This window comes from Gopherus evgoodei, chromosome 1 (assembly GCF_007399415.2).
Source record: "Gopherus evgoodei ecotype Sinaloan lineage chromosome 1, rGopEvg1_v1.p, whole genome shotgun sequence".
Lineage (NCBI taxonomy): Eukaryota > Metazoa > Chordata > Testudines > Testudinidae > Gopherus > Gopherus evgoodei.
Window position 1 is genome coordinate 362,432,597 of NC_044322.1, and position 21,147 is coordinate 362,453,743.

Consider the following 21,147-nt stretch of genomic DNA (forward strand, 5'->3'; position numbering starts at 1 on the left):
TGGTGTATTGAGACTCTATTACTTTTAGCTATTCCTGGAGACTGTCTTCCTTGATCCGGATTAATAATTTCTCTATCTGCGAGTGTGCATGGCATAAAGGGACCCATGGACTCAGCTCTGTGCACTGATTAACCCCAAACATGTGCTTCTGAGCCCTCTCCCCCATTTGACTATACCACTATTTACAAACTCCCCAGCCCGTACGCCAGCTAGTCTTACTAGAGATGTTGAAAAAGGTACAAGGTGGCAGAGACTGTCTATAAAAATATTTATTAGATTCAGTGGTGCAAAGCAATGTGTTAATGTATTGTACAGTATGAGGGATTGGCTGAGGACTAGTCCAAGGTGGAGTAGGGGGCTATTTGAAAAGGAGCCCCCCAGAATATAGGTACGTGCTCTGCCTGGGAGGGAAAACGGCAATGTAAAATATTTCCATTACAATGGCCATTGTGTAACATCTGTAAAAGTGCTATGCTGCTGGTGCGGGTGTGGTCCAAAGGACATCTGTCTCTTGTCTTCTGGATGCACCTGGAACTTGCAAGCATCTGGGATCAGATTCTAACGTGTTTCTGCAAGATTCCTGAGCAAATGATCATGGCTGACCCCAAAATAGTTAGATGTGAGTTTTCGGATTCTCAGACTTGCTCTTTACTCAGGATTTTGCTGGTAGCAGCAGGAAAACAAGCTGTGTTCTTCGCTTGATGGCTTTGTAGGTAAATGCCGTCTGAAAGAGAATGGATAACAGAGGTCATGGAACTGAGAAAAGGAAAGACTGTAGGGTGTGTGTTCAGTCACTGCTGGATGAAGTTAAAATGTGCTTTAATAAATTATTTAGGTCCATGCACATTGACACATGCAGGGAACAATATGTCTTGTGTAATATTGTGGGGCAGCTCCAGAGTCAGGTGGGGATTGCTGTGGGGTGAGATGCATGAAGGTTTGGGCAGGCAGCTGGAGGAGAGAACACTGGACATGCTTGTGTGATTGTATGTCTATGCTATGAAATTAGGTCGGATTTATAGAAGTCGGTTCTTTAGAAATTGTTTTTATACAGTCGATTGTGTGTGTCCCCACACAAAATGCTCTAAGTACATTAAGTTGGTGGACTGCGTCCATAGTACCGAGGCGAGCGCCGACTTCCGGAGCGTCACACTGAGGGTAGCTGTGAGTAACTATCCCACAGTTCCCGCAGTCTCCGCTGCCCATTGGGATTCTGGGTTGAAATCCCAATGCCTGATGGGGCCAAAACAGTGTCGCAGGTGGTTCTGGGTAAAGGTCGTCAGACCCCTCTCTCCCTCTGTGAAAACAACGGCAGACAATCGTTTCACGCCTTTTTTCCTGAGTTACCTGAACAGACGCCATACCATGGCAAGCATGGAGCCCACTCAGCTCACCGTCACCGTACGTTTCCTGGGTGCTGGCAGACGTGGGACTGCATTGTTACACAGCAGCAGCTCATCGCCTTTTGGCAGCAGACAGTGCATTACGATTGGTAGCCACTGTCGTCATATTTCTGGGTGCTTTTTTAATCGACCTCAGTGAGAACAGTTGGGGCGCCTGGGCTCAGCCAGGTCATTCCCATCTTCTGCCGAGCACCCTGGAGATGATGATGGCTAGCAATCGTAATGCAGCATCTTCTGCTGAGCACCCAGGAGCTGACGATGGTTAGCACACTGCACCCATCTGCTGCCACCCTAAAGATGTAAAAAATAGATGGAGTGGATCAAAACAAGGAATAGACCCGATTTGTTTTGTATTCATTTGCTTCCTCCCTCTTGCTGTGAAATCAATGGCCTGCTAAACCCAGGGTTTTGAGTTTGATCCTTGATGGGGCCATTCTGTGTGTTACAGTTGTTTGTGTTTCTCCTTGATGCAAAGCCACCCCCTTTGTGGACTGTAATTCCCTGTAAGCCATGTCGTCAGTCGCCCCTCCCTCCATCAGAGCAGACAATCGTTTCGCGCCTTTTTTCAGCCCAGATGCCATAGCACTGGGATCCTGGAGCCCACTCAGATCACCACGGCAATTATGAGCACTGTAAACACCACGCGCAGTATCCTGGAGTATATACAGAACCAGAACCTGCCAAAGCAAAACCAGGTGAGGTGACGGCAGCATGGTAATGAGAGTGATGAGGACATAGACATGGACATTGACTTCTCGCAAAGTACGGGCCCCGGCAATGTGCACATCATGGTGTTAATGGGGCAGGTTCATGCCATGGAACATCAATTTTGGGCCCGGGAAACAAGCACAGACTGGTGGGACCGCATAGTGTTGCAGGTCTGGGATGATTCCCAGTGACTGTGAAACTTTTGCATGCATAAGGGCCACTTTCATTGAACTTTGTGACTTGCTTTCCTCTGCCCTGAAGCGCCAGAATACCAAGATGAGAGCAGCCCTCACAGTTCACAAGCGAGTGGCAATAGCCCTGTGGAAGCTTGCAACGCCAGACAGCTACCGGTCAGTCAGGCATCAATTTGGAGTGGGCAAATCTTCTGTGGAGGCTGCTGTGATCCAAGTAGCCCATGCAATTAAAGATCTGCTGATATCAAGGGTAGTGACTCTGGGAAACGTGCAGGTCATAGTCGATGACTTTGCTTCAATGGGATTCCCTAACTGTGGTGGGGCGATAGATGGAACCCATATCCCTATCTTGGCACCGGAGCACCAAGCCAGCAAGTACATAAACCGAAAGGGGTACTTTTCAATGCTGCTGCAAGCACTGGTGGATAACAAGGGACATTTCACCAACACCAACGTGGGATGGCCAGGAAAGATACATGACGCTCTCATCTTCAGGAAGTCTGGTCTGTTTCAAAAGCTGCAGGAAGGGACTTTCTTCCCAGACCAGAAAATAACCATTGGGGATGTTGAAATGCCTGTAGTTATCCTTGGGGACCCAGCCTACCCCTTAATGCCATGGCTCATGAAGCCATACACAGGCAGCCTGGACAGTAGTCAGGAGCTGTTCAACTACAGGCTGAGCAAGTGCAGAATGGTGGTAGAATGTGCATTTGGACGTTTAAAAGCGCGCTGGCATAGTTTACTGACTCAGATAGATCTTAGCGAAACCAATATTCCCATTGTTATTACTGCTTGTTGTGCGCTCCACAATATCTGTGAGAGTAAGGGGGAAGATGTTTATGGCGGGGTGGGAGGTTGAGGCAAATTGCTTGGCCGCTGATTATGCGCAGCCAGACACCAGGGCAGTTAGAAGAGCACAGCAGGACGCGCTGTGCATCGAGAAGCTTTGAAAACCAGCTTCTAACTGGCCAGGCTACGGTGTGAAAGTTCTGTTTGTTTCTCCTAGATGAACCCTCCCCCCCTTGGTTCACTCTACTTCCCTGTAAGCTAAACACCCTCCCCTCCCTCCTTTGATCACAGTTTGCAAAGGCAATAAAGTCATTGTTGCTTCACATTCATGCATTCTTTATTAATTCATCACACAAATAGGGGGATAACTGCCAAGGTAGCCCGGGGGGTGGTGGTGGAGGGAAGCGCTGGGTGGGGTGGGGGAGGAGGGAAGGACAAGACTACACCACACTTTAAAAGTTAAACTTAAAAACTTTAAAACTTATTGAAGGCCAGCCTTCTGTTGCTTGGGCAATCCTCTAGGGTGGAGTGACTGGGTAGCTGGAGGCTCCCCCACCGCGTTCTTGGGCATCTGGGTGAAGAGGTTGGTTGGTTACACAGGGGCTGTCACAGTGGCGGTCTGTGCTCCTACTGCTTTCCTGCAGCTCAGCCATACGCTGGAGCATATCAGTTTGATGGTCCAGCAGTCAGAGCATTGACTCTTGCCTTCTGTTAGCAAGCTGACGCCACCTATCCTCTTCAGCCCGCCACCTCTCCTCGCGTTCCTGTTGTGCTTTCCTGCACTTCGACATCGTCTGCCTCCACGCATTCTGGCGTGCTCTGTCAGTGTGGGAGGACAGCAGTAGCTCTGAGAACCTCTCATCCCGAGTTCATTTTTTTCACCTTCTAATCTTCGCTAGCCTCTGCGAAGGAGAAACATTTGCAGCTGGTGGAGGAAAAAGGAGACTGGTAGTAAAAAAGACACATTTTAGAGAACAATAGGATCACTCTTTCCCATTAAACCTTGCTGTTCACATGACACAGCACATGTGCTTTTGTTACAAGGTAGCAATTTGCCTCTTATATTGAGGGCCTGCCGGTGTGGTGTGAGAGGTCACTCATGCAGTGCCAGGCAACAGAATTCGGCTTGCAGGCAGCCATAGTAAGCCACAGTCTTTTGTCTTCCTTAACCTTCACAACATGTGGGAATGGTTTCAAACAGCAGCGCCCTCGTTTCCCACACCAAGCGGCCGTTGGGTTGGCCATTTAAAATGGGTTTGCAATTTAAAAGGAGGGGCTGCGGTTTGCGGGTTAGCGTGCGGCACAAACCCAAATACGCTCTCATGCACATGCTATTCTCTGGGATGATCACTTCACCCCCCCGCACACACCGTGCGGCTAACAGCGGGAAACATTTCTGTTCAGCCACAGGCAAACAGCCCAGCAGGAACGGGCACCTCTGAATGTCCCCTTAATAAAAGCACCCAATTTCAACCAGGTGACCACGAATGATATCACTCTTCTGAAGATAACACAGAGAGATAAGGAATGAATGTTTTCTGAATGCCAGCAAACACCAGGATTTCTGCTCCATCCCCATGTAGCTGTACTGGCCACGAATGCCAGGGCAGATGAATCATTAAACACGCTTGCTTTTACACCGTGTGTAATATTTACAAATGTACGCTCACTAGAGGTCCCTTCTCCGCCTACAGAGGCCTTGGGTGGGTTCAGGGGGTACTGGCTCCAAGTCCAGGGTGAAAAGCACATCTTGGCTGTTGGGGAAATTGGTTTCACCACTTCCTTGCTGTAAGCTATCTTCAATCTCTTCATCATCTTCCTCATCCCCAAAACCCACTTCCTTGTTGCACCGTTCTCCATTGATAGAGTCAAAGCACAGGGTTGGGGTAGTGGTGGTTGCACCCCCTAGCATGGCATGCAGCTCAGCATAGAAGCGGCATGTCTGTGGCTCTGCTCCGGATCTTCCGTTTGCCTCTCTGGTTTTGTGGTAGGCTTGCCTTAGCTCCTTAATTTTCACGTGGCACTGCTGTGCCTCCCTGTTATGGCCTGTGTCCTTCATGCCCTTTGAGACTTTTGCTAATGTTTTGGCATTTTGTTTACTGCAACGGAGTTCAGCTAGCACGGATCCATCTTCCCATATGGCGAGCAGATCCTGTACCTCCCATTCGGTCCATGCTGGAGCTCTTTTGCAATCCTGGGACTCCATCATGGTCACCTCTGCTGATGAGATCTGCACTCACTTGCACCTTGCCACGCTGGCCAAACATGAAATGAGATTCAAAAGTTCGCAGGTCTTTTCCTGTCTACCTGGCCAGTGCCTCAGCGCTGTCCACAGCGGTCACAACGGAGCACTCTGGGATAGCTCCAGGAGGCCAACACCATCAAATTGCTTCCACACTACCCCAAATTTGAAGCAAAGCCAATTTCAGCACTAATCCCCTCGTTGGAGGTGGAGTAAAGAAATCGATTTAAAGAGCCCTTTAAGTCGAAAAAAAGGGCTTTGTCGTGTGGACGGGTCCAGGCTTAAATCGAGGTAACACTGCTAAATTCGACCTGAAATCATAGTGTAGAGCAGGCCTTACTCACCGAGCTGCGGGCCTTCGCTGTCCATCTTTCCCAGCAGCACACCCCACCTCACTTTATATGAGACTCACTGTTCAGCCTTAGTACGCCCTACAGCAGGGGTGAGCAAACTTTTTGGCCCGAGGACCATATCTGGGAGGGGAAAATGCATGCAGGGCCATGAATGTAGGGTCGGGGCGGGGGGTAGGGGTGCAGGAAGGTGGGCAGTGTACAGGAAGGGGCTCAGGGCAAGGGGTTGGGGCACAGGATGGGTGCGGTGTGTACAAGGGGGCTCAGGGCAGGGGGTTGGGTGCACGATGTGTGCGGTGTGTACGAGAGGGCTCAGGGCAGGGGGTTGGGGTGCAGGATGGGTGTGGTGTGTACGAGGGGGCTCAGGGTAGGGAGTTGGAGTGCAGGATGGGTGCGGTGTGCAGGAAGGGGCTCAGGGCAAGGGGTTGGGGCGCAGGATGGGTGCGGTGTGTACAAGGGGGCTCAGGGCAGGGGGTTGGGGCGCAGGATGGGTGCGGTGTATAAGAGGGGGCTCAGGGCAGGGGGTTGGGGTGAAGGAGGGGGTACAGAGTGTGGGAGCAGGCTCAGAGCAGGGGGGTAGAGTGCAGGATGGGTGCAGGTGTACAAGGTGGCTCAGGGCAGGGGGTTGGGGTGCGGCAGGGGATTGGGTGTGGGGTACAGGAGGAGTTTGGGGCATATGAGGGGGATCAGGGCAGGGGGCTGGGGCACAGGATGGGTGTGGGATGCACAAGAGGGCTTGGCAGGGGGTTGAAGTGCAGGAGAGGGTGCAGAGTACAGGAGGGGGCTCAGGGCAGGGGGTTGGAGCACAGGATGGGTGCGGTGTATAAGAGGGAGCTCAGGGCAAGGGGTTGGGGCGCAGGATGGGTGTGGTGTGTACGAGGGGGCTCAGGGCAGGTGGTTGGGGTGCAGGATGGGTGCGGTGTGTATGAGGGGGCTGTGGGCAGGGGGTTGGGGCACAGGATGGGTGTGGTGTGTACGAGGGGGCTCAGGGCAGGGGGGTTGGGTGTGGCAGGAGATTGGGGTGTGGGGTACAGGAGGGGCTTGGGGTGTACGAAGGGGCTCAGGGCAGGGGGTTGAGGCAGAGGATGGGTGTGGGATGCACGAGAGGACTTGGCAGGGGTTGGGGTGCAGGAGAGGGTGCAGAGTGCGGGAGGGGGCTCAGCGCAGGGGGTTAGGGTGCAGGAGGGGTGTGGCAGGGGTTTAGGGTGCGAGGTGCAGGAGGAGTTCAGGGTGCGCAGTGGGGCTAAGACAGGCTCCCTGCCTGCCCTGGCCCCGTGCCGCTCCTGGAAGTGCCTGGCACCACATTCCTGAGGCCCCTGAGGGAGGCGGGGGGCAGAGGGCGCCGCGTGCTGCCCTCCCCTGTGGGTACCTCCCCTGAAGCTCCCATTGGCCGTGGTTCCGCATTCCCAGCCAATGGGAGTTGCGGGGGCGGTGCCTGGAGGCGACGGCAGCACACGGAGCCCTCTGCCCCCTACCAGGAGCCGCAGGGACGTGGTGCTGGCTGCTTCCAGCGGGTGGAAATCCTGCAGGCCAGATCCAAAGCCCTGACGGGCCAGATTCAGCCTGTGGGCCATAGTTTGCCCACCTCTGCCCTACAGCACTATCCAAATTATGTTTCAGAATAAGAACTGCTCCAATACCTGGAGCTGCAAACTGGGGTCTGATTTTGCGGGCAAACTGGCTGCACTCAGTTACCTAACAACTGATGGTACCCACAATAACAGAGGCTGGTTTGGGGCCCTCTTCAAAATGAGACCCGAGACATGGAAAAGAAACGATTCACAGAGTCTCTGTATCTAGAAGACTCCAAGATTTGTTATACGATAGGCACGTTCCCTCGATATCAGTGGTACGAAATAAGCTGGGTTGGTGCCCTCAGTAATATTGGATACAGAGGGCTACCAGTGTCCTGCTCCTCTGCATGCAGCATAGTGCTCTGGCAGGAGGTTACAGATAATATTTTTCAGCTACCTGATTGTTTCCTATTTGTTCCCCTGAATAATCCTGCCTGGGGATGGTGCAGCTCAGCTTTTTCCATACTTTGGAAGCTTTTGCCACCAGCTTTACTGTTTGCTGTAGGTTACAGAGGTGAAATACATACTGAAAGAAAAAGAAAGGAACATGAATGCTGCTCTGGTGCAACAGACCAAGGTCCATCAGACTTGGCCCCTGTCTGAGACAGGTACGAACTCCTGGCACTGCAAAGAGAAAGTGTATAATATACCTAACTCTGCATTACTGTGCCATAGGGTAAGAGAGGAACTTCCTTCTGACTGCAACTAGTGATCAGTTTATGTCCCTGAAACACGAGGATGGCTATCCCATATCATGGTCACCCTGTCTAGAGCATCTGCAGGTGCTATGTATACGGAGAGACAGCGCTAATTCTTTTTCCAGTTCTTACTGCGCATTTTTCTTCATCATCAACCCAGGAACTCAGCGAGGAAGGATGGTCTACTGCTTAAGGCACTCATCTGGGACAGGAGAGCACCCGGCTCTGCCACAGACTTCTTATATGATCTTGGGCAAGTCACTTAGTCTTTTGGTGTCTCAGTTCCCCTTCTGTAAAATGGGGGTAATTAGCACTGCCCTACCCCACAGATGGGTTGGGAGAAATATATATATTAAAGATTGTGAGGTGCTCAGATACTACAGATGGTGGGCAAATAAAGTACCTAAGATACACCCAAATCATGTATGACAACAAAGGTTATATCCTTCCATCTGTTTTAAACTTGTGCCTTTGAATTTCATCAAGCTCACTCTTGTTTTGGATTTATATGAAAGGGCCTCAGTGCTTGACTGACCTTCTCTGTTATTTTAAATACCTCCATCATATCTCTTCTTATTCTGCCCCTTTCTAGACTAAGGACTTGTCCTTCTCTCTCTGTGTAGGAAGGCAGCTTCCTCCCCTCTCTATGCTTCCATTAATTTTTTCTTTCCCTTTTCAGGACCCTTCTTCTGTTCCATTTAGAGATAAGGTCACTTAGTTCATCTCTGTTTGGCAGGGCCAGATTGCTCCTAATGCCTTGTGCAGTCTAGTTTCAAATGACTGAACAGTGGGGATTCCAATACATTCATTGGAACGCTATTCTACAGATGAATGGACCTACCACTGTCAGGCACTGGGGCGAATTTCTAAGCTTGCTCAAACTGATTTCAATTTATTTTAGGAGTTTTTTTTTTTTAAAAATCCTTATTTTAAATGTAAAAATAAAACTACTTTTTAAAAATCCAAGTAGATGCAGCAGCACTCACTTAAATAAAATCCCATTAAGTCTGATTTTCAGAAGTTCTGGCCACCCCCAACTTCAAATGACAGCAATGGAAGTTGCAGGATTTCTGGGCATCTGAAAATGAGGCCCAATGTTTGTTTCTTTATGAATTAAGTATATCCAAAAGATGTTTTGCAGCTCACCTTTCTGTTCTCTCTGTCTGGGTCCTAGGTGGTCCTAAGCTGTGTTCTTCACTATCAGATCACCAAATGCTTCTTCTCTGGCATCGTCTTTACACTGCATATAAGAGGCCACCTGAAGTTTTTTCAGAACTTTCCACATGGACGGTTCTCCTTGGGCATTTAAATGCCTGCGTGATTTCTCTTTAGAAAGCAACCATTCATTAAAATAAGAATTAAAAGATATGTCCAAGTTATCTAGACACTCTCTTATGGGTACAGGATGTTCAGCTCAAAGAACAGAGCAGGGATGCAGTAAGGTTTATGAGACCATTCCTATCCTCTCTTTGAAACGATGGTGGGCCAGGAAATCAGATCTTCTGCACACTTGCCACAGCTTAGAAATGAGGCTGTATTTCCAATCTCAAATTGAGTAGCTGACATGTGGTAATTGACAAGTCAGCACCTAATCCAACTGGCCTGTTGGTTTTAGTGAGCAGCAAGGATCCCTTCCCCTTTCAAGTTTAACGGATACATTGATTTCACTAAGTGTTATTGTTCAACCAGTCGATGTCACACAAGATGATATCATCTCTGTCCCTTCACTTGGTTCTTCTGGACCGTTTGAGCCACTGTCTTCTGGTGGTGTTCCATCCCTTTGTTCTGACTCTTCTGTAGTCATGGGAATGGCTATCACAGGTATTGTGTGTTGTCGCCTCATGTGGCTGCAAAAAGAAAAATTCACAGGATCAGCAAATGTTGGAGACTGCACACTAAAGGCATCTGCTATGCAGTCTGTGGGCTAAAATGCTGAGCAGGAGTGCGAAATGTCAGTAGGGAAACACATCAATCACAGACGGTCTCAGTCTTTGATTATTGACTAATTAGATACCAGGACATGCTTCTGGGCTTCTTCGTTACACTAGGGCTTTGTCACAGCTCCAGCAGCATAACGGTGTTTTGAAGTGGATGTAAGTTATGACATTTGTGTGTTGTAAAGGACCCTGAGTGTAAAGGCAAGGGGGGAGGGATAGCTCAGTGGTTTGAGCATTGGTCTGCTACACCCAGGGTTGTGAGCTCCATCCTTGAGGGAGCCATTTGGGGATTTAGCTGGGGACTGGTCCCCCTTTGAGCAGCAGGTTGGACTAGATGACCTCCTGAGGTCCCTTCCAACTCTGACATTCTATGATTCTAAATGAGAATGAAGCCCATAGACATTAAAGATGGGAAAAACCTAGCTGAACAGCTTAATCAGGCCATCTACAATCCCTTCAAGAAAGCACAGATCTCAGTGTACTGTATTTGTGAGTGCTCCACCTTATCTAACCCGGAGCTGTAGGGTGGGTTTCCGCAGGAGCCAGGTGCTCTCCTTCCTTCGGGAGGGTGGGTACTCTGTGGTTTTCCTGCAGGAGACCCACACGGATCCGGCCGCCGAAGCCAGCTGGCGGCTGGAGTCGGGGGACAGGGTCTACTTCAGCCATCTCACAACCCGTCGGGCTGGAGTAGCTACCCTGTTCTCCCCACAACCTATGGCCCGAGGTGCTGAGGGTCACCGAGGCTGTGCCAGGCCGCCTTCGAGGAGCAGTGGGCGCTGTCCAGGGTTCTCTGCTTGGTGTCCCCGTCAGGTTCCCTCCTTATGACCCTTTGACCGCACTCCTGTCCCTGTTCTTTTATTAGTTGTCCCCCAAAATCAGTGGGGTTCTGAAGTCCTGTGAGTCCTCCCCTTAGGCTGGGGGGGATCCTTTAGCAGTGGGCGGGCTTCCGCCCGCCCACTTCCCAGAAACCCAATAGATACAATGACATTCTAGAAAATGTCAATTTCTCTTCATTATTTCTATTTGCCAATAAAGATCAAATACATATGCTCAATGTCTTTCAGCTGAAATCCTTTAACATAAGGAACAAGGTCAGTGTTAAACTAGGGTATTTTTTCTTCCTAAAATGGCATAAAAAATATTCATTGGCATGCAGGAACAAGATGGCCACTCAAAAAAAAAACAAAAAAAACTTTAAATGATTCATGCCACAGGCCTCCTACCACATTCCTTTGGAGGCTATTTCACAATCTCAGTAGTTCAGTAACTTCTTGTGAGCTTCCTGATGCTCTTTTGGCTAAATCTTCCCTTCTAGATATCATCTAGTTTCACCTCTTGTAGCACCTAAATAATTCTCTTCCCTCTGTCATGTTTACACACTACAAATACGTGATGGTTACCATGACAACAGCTAAGCCACTGTTGGCAAGAATTATCTTTTAATGTTTGCATTACAGAACTCTGCTCCAGGTTTCTGTCACTCTAGTAGATGTAGGACTCAATTTTGAAAAGTGACCTCCAATTTTGAGGGCACATTTCACTTACACCTGTGTTGACTTGCCTACATTTGTGACTGGGTTCACAAATTGGACACTTAGCTCTCTCAGTGACAGCGTTTATTGCCGCAGTTAAGTATGGATGCAGCTATTTATAGGCACAAAAATGGAGGCAGGTTAAAGTCCTCTTTAAAAATGGGATCTTTGGCCTTTCATTATTAATGAATACTGACTGCCCCTTAAATAATGATTGCTCTTTTGGACTCTTTCCAAGTGTTCTGCTAAAAACAATGCTGATGCTGTGGTAGGACTCCTTGTAAGTAGGTTCTGTTTTAAAATTTTAAATAATAAAACATAAAAGACTGATGATAAAATAGGAGAATATTTAAAAATACAAGAGATGGCCCCAATGTTCCAGGTATCCTGCAATTTGGAAACTGTCTTCATAGCATCAAGGTGAATTTCACCCATGTGTAGAGGGCTAGTACCGAGCTTGTTCCCTGGTTAAATTCCAGTTAAACCCTATTTTGAGGATGTAAGCAGAATTTAAGAGCTGCATAGGACTTAGGATAACCCTCAGCGCCGAGGGGAATTTCACTCGTCAGTGCTTATTGGCAGCTTAACTGATGTGTCCCCAGTGAAAATTTAGTTGGGGAAACAGATGATGATTGGGATTGTCAAAGCTGCCTAGGGGATTTAGATGCACAGTTTCACAATTCTTGTGTGAGTTAATGGGAGTTGTGCGTCTAACTTCCCTGCATGGTTTTGAAAAATCTCAGGCTGCTGCTTTTCTGCAACTTAGCAATACTGCATCATGATGTAATTACATGATTGGAATACTTACACTCGCTGTCTCCAGACACAACATAATGCAACAGCTACAAAGGTCAGCAACATGGGAAACCCTGCCAGAGAAGAAAACAAAAACTTAATTCTTTTGCATTTAAAATAAAGACCAATGATGTGACAGCTACATCTCAGAACCCTGGGGTCCTGGCCAAATTTGAGTTCTAGTAAATGCCTCTGGTCTTGGGGAAAAAGTGCCAAAAGGATCTTTATTTCATTAACCAGTGAGCTGGTACCTCAATTTACATCTCATTTGCAAGATGACTCTTCCAGTAGATAGTGCCCCTCCCACCCTGGTTGGACCTTGGCTCAGCTATGATATGGAGCTAAGATGACCACCTGTTACCCTGACAGCACTGCTTTCTGCAGCACCCTGGATTTTCTTCCTAGATCAGGGGTGGCCAACCTGTGGCTCTGGAGCCACCTGTAGCTCTTCAGAAGTTAATATGAGCCTCATTGTATAGGCACTGACTCCGGGGCTGGAGCTACAGGTGTCAACTTTCCAATGTGCCGGGGGATGCTCAGTGTTCAACCCCTGGCTCTGCCCCCTCCCCCGAGCCTCCTGCATGCCAGGAAACAGCTGACTGGGAAGTGTGGAGAGGGAGGGGGAGGCGCTGGGAGTGGGATTGGGAGGAGCTTATGGGGGGGTTGCTGACATGTTATTGTGGCTCTTTGGAAATATACATTGGTAAATTCTGGCTCTTTCTCAGGCTCAGGTTGGCCACCCCTGGCCTAGAGGGTCTCCCATCCAGTTATCATGCAGATTTCATGCTGCCTAACCGGAGGGATTAGATGCAATCTCAACCTGCGCTGGATTTGGCTGCTGACATGTAAGAAACAAACCAAACCACAAACCACATGCTCTCAGATTTATAGACTGTAAACCTTAATGTAGCAGAATAGTTCTTACCCACAGAAGAGAGCATAACTCGGGTGGAAACTGTAAAAGAATATGGAAGAATGTATGTTTACAGCTGGATTACCGCTCCACACAAGCAGTGAGCAACACAGTCCTCCTGCCCACATCGCCAGCCCCTCCAAAAGCTGCAGATCAACATTGTAAGCAAAGCAAACCCAAATGCAGCGCTACAGTGACTGCCTGCGTGTGACTCATGGCAGGGGGGTGAGAAGAGAAAGAAGGGGGGCAGCCTTACATTAGTGTGTAATTTCTGAGAGCCTGGAATTAATGGGCTAACGGCCAAATTAGGCCTCGGTGTACGTGGGTGCAACTCCAGTGACTCCAACAAAGTTCTGACCCCGACACTAAGGCTAGATTTCACCTTCTGATTCTGCATTAAGGAACAAATTAAGGCAAATTGTGCCTGGCCCCTACGGAGGTACTCAGAAGACAGAGATGCTGGCAAGAACATTTCCACCCCATTCTTCTGCAGCTCCCCTCCCCTGAGCACAGGAGTCACTTCCTCCTCATGGCCTTGGGCTGCTAGCACCCCAAAGGAGGTTGGGAAGGGGGCAGAGACGTGACAGGCCCTGGCTCCCCCACTGCACTAGTAGGATACAGGACTTCCTGGATCATCAAATCCACCATATAATCCTATCCATAGTAGAACTGGCTGGACAGAGAGGGAGAAGCATGCTGCACCTCTGGAGGGGGGCAACAGAGAATGCACTTGCTCCAGAAGCCATGCAGCTCCTCGCTGGCCCCATTGCAGAGCTTACCAGGCACAATCTACACCTCTGTGAATGCATCCAAACTGCAGATCACTGGGCACAGCACTTCACCTCCTTGCCCAGCATGTAGTGGGGCTCATGCAAAACCTGGGATGAATTCTTCAGGGGATATTTCTATTTTGGTGGTTTTAAAGTCCTGGTAAGGCTATGTACGTAGCTCTCCCCAGAACATTAGAGATTTCCCTTCCCCCCGCACCCCTTTTAAGAATTTCTCTGTGAGTATTACAGCTGTTCAAAATAATCTGTGAATTTCAAAACTGGGAAAAATGTCAATGATTTTTGTGATGTTCCCCCCTGATGTTTTCTGATCACTTTTGTACAGTGAGATGAAATTTTTTAAAACTTTGAGAAATTTTGAAATTTTTTGACCTTTTATTTAAAAAAGGGGAAATATGCCTATTTTTTCAATGACAAAAATGTTTCCCTTTCTTCCTCTACCAGACTGAGGTTGAGAGAATATTTAAATGAAAATTTAGTAATGTCCTCTTTAAAACCATGGTCCAGTGCTGCCTATTTGTTTTATGTTACATTCCATTTATTTTAATATCATTTATATTTTTAATTTCTTCAGCATTAAACTCAAACATGGGGGACCTAAAGATTAGCCTGGAACATATGTACTGTGACAAAGTTCCTCCTCTGTGTTGGTAGGTTCTGCGCTTATTGGTGGATTTGCTCACCTCAGAGATTCACCGCAGCCCTCAGTTTGGCCACTTTTGCTAAGGCCTCAAATCTGCTGTTCACTCAGCTAACCTCATCCCTGGCCGCCATGGGGAAAGGGAGGAGAACAATCCCTGTGGTCTCGGCTGACCCACCTAGTGGGTCCGGGGACAGGGCAGGGACCTTCCCCTCCGGTGGAACCCACAGTCCAGGTCAATTCCTCTTGTATCCAATAGGGAGTTTGCAGGATGGGAGGAACCCGGGCCCGCCATCTACTCCGGGTTCCAGCTCGGGCCCTGAGGATTGCAGCTGTCTACAGTGTTTTCTATAACAGTTGTGTGACAGCTGCAACTCCCTGGGCTACTTCCCCATGGCCTCCTCCCAACACCTTCCATATCCTTACCCCAGGACCTTCCTCCTGATGTCCGATGACGCTTGTACTCCTCAGTCCTCCAGCAGTATGCCTACTCACTCTCAGCTCCTTGCACCCTCTTGCTTCCAGCTCCTCGCATGCACCTCGCTAACTGAAGTGCGGTCCTTTTAAAACCAGGTGCCCAGATTAGCCTACCTGCCATAATTAGTTCCAGCAACTTTCTGATTGTTCTGGAACAGCCCATTATCTTACTCAGGGAAAAGGGACCTGCTTAATCTGGGGCTAATATATCTACCTTCTATCACTCTCCTGTAGCCATCTGGCCTGCCCCTGTCACATATTCCACCCCTCCATCCCCGTGCTCAACCCCACGGGTTGGGCAACTTGGGACATCAGGCAGTGTACCGGCAACAAGCCATCTGCATTGCCATGGTGGCTTCCAGCCCGGTGTCGTATGATGAACTGGAAAGGTTGTAGGAATAGGAACTATCTGGTCACCCTTGCGTTCTTCTCTTCACTTTGCTGCATCCACTGGAGGGGTGCATGATCTGCCACAAGGGTAAACTGTCCTCCCAGTAGGTAATAACGTAGTGTTTCCAGGGCCCATTTCACAGCAAGGCACTCTTTCTCAATCACGGCATACTTCTGCTCTCTCGGGAGCAGTTTTCCGCTGAGGTAGAGGATCGGGTGTTCTTCATCTCCGACCATCTGTGATAGGACAGCTCCCAATCCTACTTCAGGTGCATCTGTTTGTAAAATGAACTCTTTGTTGAAGTCCAGGGCTATAAGCACAGGGTTACTGCAGAGGGCTGTCTGTAGATCCATGAATGCTTTCTCTGCAAAGTCTGTCCACTTCACCATGTCTGGACCCGGGGCTTTTATCAGGTCCATCAGGGGATTTGCTCTGGTGGCAAAATGGGGAATAAATCGCCGGTAGTACCCCACCACACCCAGGAATGCCCAAACTTGCTTTTACCGATTTGGCTGGGGCCAATTTTGGATAGCCTCCAGTTTTTTCAGTTGGGGCTTGACTATGCCTCTTCCTACAGTGTAGCCAAGGTATTAAGCCTCAGCTAGCCCTATAGCACACTTGGTTGGGTTGGCTGTGAGGCCAGCCCATCTTAGCATGTCCAGAACTGCTTTCACCTTTTCCAAGTAGGTCTCCCAGTCAGGGGTGTGAATAATAACATCGTCCAGGTACGCAGCTGCATAATTGGTATGAGGCCCTCAGGCACTTGTCCATAAGACGCTGGAAAGCGGCCCCATGCAGTCTAAAAGGAAGAACAATATATTGAAACAGACCCTCTGGTGTAGAGACTGCCGTTTTTTCTTTTGCATCTTTGTCAAGGGGAATCTGCCAGTATCCCTTTGTTAAATCAAGGGTAGTCAAAAATCGGGCATTGCCCGGGCAGTCAACTAACTCACTGATATGGGGTATGCATTGAAGTTGGATATGTCGGTCAACCAGCGAAAGTCATTACAAAACATAGTGGTGCCATCGGGTTTGGGAAACCAACACAATCAGGCTTGACCATTGACTGTGGGACTCTTTGATGACTCCCAGCTCCAATATCCTTTTTACCTCTGCTTTGATCGCCTCTCTTTTTGCTGCTGGGAGCTAATAGGGCCTTAAAGTTACCTTTGCCCCCAGGGCTATGATAATGTGGTGATACGCGCTTCAGTGGTCCAGCCTGGTTTGGTTGAAAACACGTCCTGGTATCGGTTGATCATCTCAGTTACCTCCTTCTTCTGGTTCAGTGCCAGATCAGTGAATATCCTGATCTGCTCAGGCATGTTATTTCCCTGGATCAGGGTCTCCTGGGCCACTACACATGCCTCTCGCTGGTGCCAAGGCTTTAAGAGGTTAATGTGATAAATCTGTACTTGTTTCTGGCATCCTGGCTGCCACACCTTGTAGGTTACTTCCCCCATGGGTTCAACCACCTCATAGGGCCCCTGCCATTGGGCCAGAAGCTTGCTTGCTGCCCTGGGTACCAGCACCAGCACCCGATCCCCTCCATGGAACTGTCGGACTTTTGCCTGGCAATTGTAATGGGTTCACTGGGCCTCCTGTGGCTTTTCCAAATGTTCCCATAGAATAAGGGTGACACGGGCAATCCGGTCTCACATCTGCAATACATGTTCAATTATACTTCTCCCCTCATTGGGTTCCTCTTCCCAGATCTTTTTGGCGATATCTAGTATACCACAGGGCTGGTGCCCATATAATAACTCAAAGGGGGAAAACCCAGTTGAGGCCTGAGGTACCTCCCGGATGGCAAACATATGGTAAAGTAGTAGGGTGTCCCAATCCTTCCTATCCTGACTTACCACCTTCCTTATCATAGCCTTGAGAGTTCGGTTAAACCTTTCTACCAGCCCATTGGTCTGCGGATGATAGACTGACGTTCTCAGGGTATATATATGGAGCAGAGTACAGAGGTCCTTCATTAGCTTCGACATAAACGGGGTTCCTTGGTCTGTTAATATCTCTTTTGGTAGCCCCACTCAGGCAAAGATCCCCACCAGCTCTTTGACTATCGTTTTAGAGGCCGTGTTCCGCAGGGGGACAGCTTCGAGGTAGCGAGTAGCCTAGTCCAGAACGACACGTATATATTGGTAGCCCCAGGCCATCTTCTCCAGGGGTCCCACTAGGTCCATGGCTATTCACTCGAAGGGGACCTCTATGATGGGAAGGGGAACTAAAGGTGCCCTCAGGTGGGGATGGGGACTGTGCAGCTGACACTCTGGACAGGAGGCACTGTACCTCTGCACTTCTTCATGTACTCTGGGCCAGAAGAACTGTTGTAGGATCCATGCCAGGGTCTTTCCTACCCCCAAATCCTCTCCCCAAAGATGACTATGGGCGAGGCTTAATACAGAGTTCTGGTGTTTTTGAGGTACTAGAAGCTGCTGTGCCTTCTGCCCCTGTACTGGTGTAACCCAGTACAAGACATCCTTTTTCATTATGAAGTAGGGTCCTGGTCCCTGGGTTTTCCCTTCCATGAGGACCTCATCTATTTCTGTCACCTTCTTCCTAATGTTGTCATACCTTGGGTCTTCAGCTTGGTCCCGGCCAACATTTTTTCTTCCGGGACTAATCTGCCTGAGCTCTAGAGGGCCAGTCTCAGTTGCCTCTCCTCGTTCAGAGACATTAGGGTGGGGGTCAGGATTGGGCATTTCCTCCTTTGGGGCAGCCTCCTTTCCAGCTACCCTGGTCCACTTGTCCACAAGGGCAACCCTCTAAGCCTGGGACAGCATCTGGATCCCAAAGGCTTTAGCTGCCCTTCTTTCCCTTTTCGTCTTTCTATCCTGCCTGGGAGTGGAGAACAAATCTGGGGATATTTCAGAGAAGATTGGGGATTGTCAGTCTACTGTGGATGCCTCACTAACTTTAAGGTTTCCCCATTTCTCCAGTCCCCCTACTGGGAGTAAGTCTCCAAATCCTGGGAAGTCCCTCTCTATGAGCATCAGGTATGGGAGTTTAGGGACTACACCTGCTGCTACCTCAGTGGTGTTCCCCTGGACTTCAATTTTTACTGGGATAGTGGGGTAGTAACTAACTGTCCCATGGATGCAGGTCACTCCTGTGCGCTTTGCCTGCAGCAGCTGACTACGCTTCACAAACTTCCCTGAGATAAGTGTGATAGAACTCTCCGAATCAACCAGTGCCATGGTCTCTGCCCCATTTAGTTTCACCAGTCTGGTGTAAATATGTGGGGTTAGTGAGACCCCCACAAGGTGGATTAGGGAGCATGGGTCTGCCCAGTTCCCCAGGTTACACTGCATAGGCTCCTCGGCATTGGGACACTGTGCAGCTACGTGTCCCCACTCCCCGCAGGTGTAACATCTGTATGGGGTCCTAGGTGTTCCCTGGTCTCTCAGTTTGGGCAGTCTAACATCACGATCCTCTCCCCCCTCAGTGCTCCGACTCTTCCTGGCCTCCGATGGGCCTTCAGCCTCTCTCTTTTTCCACCTGTACCCTCCTGGGGGCCCAGTCGCTCAAGCTCTGGGGCTTGTTGCTGCAAATTTAACCCAGAGTGCCTCTTCCTTAACTGGTTGGGTCAGTTCCCTTGCCATCCTTTGCTTCTCTACCAGTGTGACACCCTTGTTGTAGGTGGAGGGTTTGTTCTGGCTTACCCAGGCATGAAGGTCTGGCGGTAGTCCCCTCATGTATCGGTCAATGACCCAGAACCTCTAGTATCTCTTCCGGACTCCGGGACTCAGTTCATATCCACTTTTGTGCAAGATGGATGAGGTCATACAATTGGGAGCATGGGGTTTTGTCTTCTTGGTATCTCCACTCGTGATACCGCTGGGCCCGCACTGCAGTCGTTACCCCAGATCTGGCCAGTATCTCTACTTTCAGCTGGGGGTAGTCAGCTGCAGCCTCTTCAGGCAGATCATGGTAGGCCTTCTGGGCCTCCCCACACAGGAATGAGGCAAGGATGCCAGAGCACTGATGTCGAGGCCAAGCCTCCTGTAGGGCTGTCCTCTCAAAGACCAGGAGGTATGCCTCTACATCACCCTCTCGCGTCGTTTTCTGCAGGCAATTGCTAGCCTGTATGATCCGAATCTCATCATTGCTGTGGTTCAGCTCTGTCAGGGCCTTCACCTGGTTTACCAGTTCCTGCAACACAGAACCGTCTTGAGCGGCTTGGTCCATCAACAGGCAATTGGTCTCCTGCTGCAGCCACCCTGCCTCCTGTTGGGTGGCTGCCTGAACATGGGTAGCCTCCTGCTGGGCAGCCGTGGCTCATATCAGTGTCATCCATTGCGGTGAGGGAAAACAAACAAACAAAAAAAACCCCTCTTCCTTTTTTTAATAACACCCTCCTTCTTCCGCCGTGTTGTGCACACCAAATCCCACTTCTCATATCAGTTGTGACAAAGTTCCTCCTCTACCTTGGTGGGTTCTGCACTTATCGGTGGATTTGCTCACCTCAGAGATTCACCGCAGCCCTCAGTTTGGCCACTATTGCTAGTGGCTCAAACCTGCCGTTCACTCAGCTAACCTCATCACTGGCCGCCATGGGGAAAGGGAGGAGAACAATCCCTTGGTCTCTGCTGATGCACTTAGTGGGTCGGGGGACAGGCCAGGGACCTTCCCCTCTGGTGGGACCCACAGTGCAGGTCAATTCCTCTTGTATCAAATAGGGAGTTGTCCCTCTCTTCCCTCTAGTTCTCTTTTGCACCAGAGAAGATGTTGAATCCCTTATATTCCTGAGTGGAGCTAATGAGACCAGATGGATGGGTTGTCAGGGTGAGTCAGCCAAATAGTTCTGCATCATCATACTGATTCTAAAGCCTGATTCCAGTCACACCATATGTCTGTGCACAACACAATTCATTCCTAGCATGAATGGATTACTATGATTGAAAGAGAAGCAGGGAAGTCTTGTGATGAAACTACTGGACTGAGCCTCAGGAGATCTGGTTTCAGTGGTGCTCAGATACTGTGGTGAGGGGGTCTATATCTGGATCTCCTACGTCTCCTCCATTTGTTTCAGAATAAAAACTAGATCAAACCTCCCCTTGCAGAGCCATATTCTCTGCCTGTTATTCATCCCTTATAAGCTAGGAAAACTGACAGTACTCAGACACATATCAAGGAGACGTGCTGTTTCTGAGACTTATGATTCAGAAGGACTTAGCCCATTTTTCCTGCTGGCTCTACCTAGAGACATACTTTAAAAAACAAGCTGGTGTAGCGATGGGGAGGCCCACAGTGCAATGGGTCAGCACTATGGACAGGTGTCTTTAGATCATAGCTGCTGGACTTGAGTTTAAATCTCATCCAAAGTAACAGATGGACAGGAGTTGTTTTGATGTTTCATCCTAGTCCCCGGGATCTGTTTACAGACCACCTCGGAGTCTGGCAGGCTTGAGAGGGCCGGAGCTGGAATGGCTGCAAGTGTTGCAAGTCAGGAGGGCTGAGATGAACTGGGAGAGTGCCGTGGAATAGCAGGGGAACTGGGGGTTGTGACTGAGGTGAACTGGCAGAGCTGGGGACGTGAGGGAGCAGGATGAAAACAATAGGGGGCACTGCAGATTAGCAAACAGATATGAAGGCGAACAGGTGAATTTATTAATGCGCTGGGTTGGGGCTGAGGTATCTCCACAGGCTTTGTGAGGTAAGATTTAGTGTGCCTCACTCCTACTCAGCTGAGGTGCCCTGAGCCCCCTCC

The 21,147-nt window shown here is 49.4% G+C and overlaps 1 protein-coding gene across 4 annotated transcripts in view; it reads right to left on the reverse strand.

Moving 5' to 3' along the window:
• Positions 1-253: 253 nt before the first annotated feature.
• IL15RA (interleukin 15 receptor subunit alpha) overlaps positions 254-21,147 on the reverse strand; it is an 87,137-nt gene continuing 66,243 nt past the window's right edge. For 3 of the 4 annotated variants that reach the window (XR_004002452.1, XR_004002442.1, XR_004002437.1), the window contains 4 exons: positions 13,148-13,177; positions 12,236-12,296; positions 9,105-9,805; positions 254-724 (listed from right to left, as the gene is read on the reverse strand). Coding sequence is in view for 1 of the 4 variants with exons in the window: in XM_030578892.1 (XP_030434752.1) it covers positions 649-724; positions 12,236-12,296; positions 13,148-13,177 (167 nt within the window). In the remaining 3 variants the exon portion in view is untranslated. The remainder of the gene's footprint in view (positions 725-9,104; positions 9,806-12,235; positions 12,297-13,147; positions 13,178-21,147) is intronic. The other variant, XM_030578892.1, reaches the window with a different exon arrangement.